Raw genomic sequence first — 5,000 nt, 5'->3', positions numbered from 1 at the left:
ATTATCCTTCAACTTTCACAGATAACTCCCTATCAGCAGGAATTCAATATGTCAGATGCACATCAGTTGTCAGCAAGGATAGCGCTTTTGAATTTTACCATATGGATCTATTTTTCTTTCCCATACACCTGTAGCTGATGAGTTCAGGAAAATAGTGTAGAGATTTTAAGAACTTGTAACAATTAATCTTATCACTGGCTTCTTATATTATGAGGTGGTCATTGTACTTTTTATCAAATATATTGCTATTCTGAAACTGAACTTAGTATTTAAAAAATTGTCTTATTTAAAAAGCTATCTTCTATAACAATTGTTTTTGACAGCTTTGATGTGCTTCATTCTTTAAACTATTGCAGACAGAAATATATTTGCTTGCCCAGACACCAGGATGGGCACTAGTGCCACTTGTGCGGCACCACAGATGAAACTTATTTCAGAGCAAGGAAACTTTACACTACATATCACAACCTATCAGGCTCTATCAATGTTGCAGTAGTCCAAAATTGCAGTATAGAGGCCATACCAGCTCATTATGTTTTTTATACTCATTGCAATAGAAGTATTAATTTTATGGGAGAACAAAGAGCAATTTTTTTTTTTTTTTTTTTTTTTTGTACTTTCATAAAACAAATATGAAAGAAATATCCATCCACAGCCAAGATTATATGAAGAGACCAGGAAAATGAAGTAAACCTGTGTTTAGGACTGTGAGTGCCATAGTAAGGGCAGCTAGACTGGCACAGGGACACATTGTAGACACTGGGCATGGTCTGGGTCATCTTCCTCTTCTCACTTTGCTTGCACATTCTACATAGGCGGTAATTTAGAGCAGGACATCAGCATCTAGTTGTGTGTCATAGCTCTCAGAAGATAGTTCTTGCTCAAACCATGACTGAGTGCCATAATTTCTCGCTGGTCCTAAGAAAGAGTGGTGCCATCTGTGTTTGGGATTCTCAACTAAACTTATTTTGCTGAATATTATGGCAGTTATGGTAATCATAATTTCAATAGTCATCATCAGTCACTAAATAGATTTATACTCATAGTACAATAAAGAAACACACATATCCATTCTCCCCGAATGTCAAAAATGCCATGACAACTATCATCATATACGTCATGACGCCCCCGCATCAGGCCAAAAATTTATGCATCATATATGTCATGACACCCATCCCCAATGGGTTAACATCAGCCCAATCTTTTATTTCTTCTTAAAATACATCATAACTAATACATCAGCTCATAATTACCTATAACTAAATAAGATTTATTACACCTTATATATTTTGTATATATACTACGGCTAATATCTGTTCTATTCACGTCTGTTGTAGAGTATTGCCAGTAGGACTTAGTCTTCTTTGTTTGCCTATTCTCATGGTGGCTACACTTAGTTTGTGTTTAGTGTTTCTCTAAAGTTTTGTGTTGAGACTTATTAGAAAGTTCAAAAACCCATATCTTCAATGATGTTCTGTATGGCTATATTTGTGCAATGTTAAATTTTGGTACTTCTGCATGTTTTCATAGAAACTTATTTTCTTTAAACTAAGAGATAAGCAAAATGAGCCAAAGAAAATTTTAAGTTGATATCTCTTAACCCAATCCAAACAGGCCCAGCGAGAAGTGGCAACCCTCTACGTCAGGCCTATGCAATATTGCATTGGGAAGGTCACACTGGTGTGTCGCACCGTCATCAGGCATTTAGCCATGTCACACGGGTGTGACACACCGTCATCATTGGGTTAATTACTAGTTCTTCATGTAGTTAAGTATCCCCAAGTTTTCTACAAATTTTGATCTTCAGTCTATGGGAAACAGGTTTGAAGATATTAAAAAAAAAATTTGTACATAATCACTAATCAGTATATGGGGTACACAGTTCAACACTCATTCCCCGCCAATAGACTTTATTTTGCTCCAATAAAGTTGATCTTATATCTGAAGTATGGTTTAGCTTTCCTATCCTTTAATTTCCATGATATACTGATCTCAACACTACTACATGGAGAATGCAGAAATTCTTTTTCTCTTGTTTTCTTTATACAAAATTAAATGATGTATACAAGACATCATGAACAACATGTACATTCTCATAAAAAATAACTCAAGAGGTTTTTAACCTGTTAACGACGGGTGACAAGATATCCCAACAAGTGGTAGCAGGGTCTGCCAACAGGGATGAGATATTTCGTCTTGGCTATCCTCTTGGCCGGCACGCCCAGTGAGCAGACATATAACACTTAGCCGCAGCCAGTGCGGGCAAAAAACCCGAGGCGTTAGGCTTATGCGTTTGAAATATCCCACCGTTTCAACCGTATAGAGCTAAAATAGCCCCTTCGATAACAGGTTAATACCATGAAACATGAAATCAATTCAAGTGAGAATTGTATGTATCAAGGATTCAGGCAACTAGAAAATCAGAGAATTATAATTTGGCAAATATATGGCTAGGAATTGTTTTGGGCTAATAGAACACTCCAAGGTATGAGATGCAAATATTGCAAGCATTTTCCTTAAATACAATTAAAATTACCTTAAAAATGACCTAATCCTACAAGTGATGATGGTGATGCCAGCAAATAGCAATACCTACTTCCTTTGCCTTAAATTATTTTTTCAACCATATGTCAATATACCATATAGGGTAAGTGTTCTGAAAGCCTGGACATCCCCTAATGACCTATATACCAACTCTCCTGCAGAGACCAAACATCTTCCCCTACACATATTCTGGAAAGATATAACTTGTAGATCTCCCTAGCAATTTATGGTCCATCTCCCCCTAAAAGCCTGATATCCCCAAAGTTTGTTGAATGGGGACGTGATAAAATGGACACTAAGAGATTCACAACATAAATGAACATCAGTTTCATTGATGTAATCTAAGACACATCATCTATGATATTTCCGTCACAAACCAAATTTAGAGGTTTTAATCTAGAAATATATTGCTTGCAGAAGCTCAGTATAAATATAAATGATGAATAATCATCTCATACATTTTTGTGTTAGCTGATAAGCACTTGTTTGGATAGGAATCATTTATCAGATAAGAAGCAATTCCTGGACATTTAATTAATCTACAGAAGTTATCCCATTAAGGACAGGTGACAAGATATCATGTTAAGTGGTGGCAGGGTCAGCCGACGGGACAAGATATTTCATCGAGGCTATCCTCCTGGCCAGCACACTGGGTGATCGGGCATATAGACCTTGGCCGCGGCCAGTGAGAGTGAGAAGCCTGAGGCGTTAGGCTTATGCGTTTGAAATATCCCAGCGTTTCGACTATTTAGAGCCAAAATAGCCCCGTTGTTAACCGGTTAATCAAAAGACAAATCATAATATTGCTTATTGTTCTGGGCTTTCAATGCTTAGCTTTGAAGTAGCTTGTTGCTGGTTGTCAAATCATAAGTACATGTGTGTATTTGTTATATTGATTGTGATTTGGTATAAACAGTGACGATGCACTAAGGAGGTTTATGATCTAATAATGAACTCGATCATGGTTTAATCCTGCCAAACATTGAAGATATTTATTAACCTTTTTATTGTAGCACTATCAGGTGCATAGGTAACCATGATTGCTTTACAGGCAGCACTGCATGTGGGCCAATATATTATAATAAAACCAATATATCTTATTCTGCTTTAGGCAGATATCAATCATGTATTCTATCATTTGTGTCCCTTCCCCACCCAACATATAGCAAAAAAAAAGAACATTGGATTTCTTCAAATTACATCAAAATAATTGAGAAATTATGAATCTTGTCTGTGAAACTTATAGCTGTCATTTACCAAAATTTACCAAAATTTACCGAAATTCCCCCAAGTACGTCTGAGCAGAAGAAAGGAGTGTTGCTAACTTGGCAACTAAAGATTTGAAAGAAAAATTAACACAGGATTCATTCTAATCACATCAAAATAAATGAGAAATTATGAATTTTGCCTGTGAAAATCACAGCTATTATACAAAAAAAAAATGACAAACCATTGTCCTAACCACCAGAAAAAAACTACTGAGGAAAATTAACTTTCTCTCAAATCTAAATCACATCATGTGTTTAAAAAAATATACATGATTTGAAATTTCTATGGTAGACTGTATAGAAATTAGGTAAATGTTAATAGCATATATACAATGTTTTTTTTTCTAACAACTATGTTCAGTGTGTTCTATCCAAATCCACTTCCACATAGCTAGATCTCTGATGGAAGGCATAAAATCTCATGTCCAACTTGATAGTGGTGTAGAGTTATAGAATCGCCAGAAAATGACCAACAAACCGTGTACATTCTGCTAAGATAGAACTTACACTTTATTTGTTTCCTTATTTGATGAGAAACTGCCAGTCTTCAAGCTCCATCCTGTTGGCATTGCCAAAGCATCAACAGGTGCAAGACTTTCCTTGGCATATGTAACTAGCCTATCCTTGACCTGTAGTCTTCATGTATCTGATTTGCAAATAAGGTAAAACGTTTCTTATATAATCGCTTGAGACAGTGTAACACTGTCAATAATAATAATAACATACCTTGGGTGGTGCATAAAATTCCAGCATGTGTCCAGCTGCAACCTTGACGAGGGCCATGCGGCACTTGAGCCAGTGCGGCCGCCCTTCCTGAGTGTCACCAGCCAGGAGGTGCACAGTCCCCTCACGCACGCACTCCACCGCGAGCTTCACTGTGCGCGCCTTGTGTCTCTCGTTCTTGGACTGCTTGTCGTGGTGTGGAGAAAGCTCCACCTCGTCTGAGTGCTGCTTGAGGAAGATGCTCTTGCCCTTCTTGAGGCCCTTGAAAGACAGCCTCCTGAAGAAGGGTCTGTGGGTCACGCGGGGCGACGGGGACTCCCCGCCCTCGTCGCTCGCTGCCGCAGCCTCCAGCAGATCATCGGCCGAGGCTGACCTTGGGTTGGTGGCCGAGGCTGACCTTGGATTGGTGGCCGAGGCTGGCCTGGGGTCGCTGGCCTCGCCGACACCGTTGCGGACCTTGACGCC

At 38.4% G+C, this 5,000-nt stretch overlaps 1 protein-coding gene across 1 annotated transcript in view; it reads right to left on the bottom strand.

Moving 5' to 3' along the window:
• Nucleotides 1-5,000, bottom strand: part of LOC122243310 (SH2B adapter-like protein Lnk) — a 6,123-nt gene that overhangs the window by 779 nt on the left and 344 nt on the right. The window contains exon 1 of the mRNA XM_043000820.2: nt 4,539-5,000. This exon is cut by the window's right edge and continues 344 nt beyond it. Coding sequence (XP_042856754.1) covers nt 4,539-5,000 — 462 coding nt within the window. The remainder of the gene's footprint in view (nt 1-4,538) is intronic.

This window comes from Penaeus japonicus, unplaced genomic scaffold (assembly GCF_977035675.1).
Source record: "Penaeus japonicus unplaced genomic scaffold, GWHDUDI00000001_assembly GWHDUDI00000002, whole genome shotgun sequence".
NCBI lineage: Eukaryota > Metazoa > Arthropoda > Malacostraca > Decapoda > Penaeidae > Penaeus > Penaeus japonicus.
This window is presented reverse-complemented; position numbering and strand designations above follow the sequence as displayed.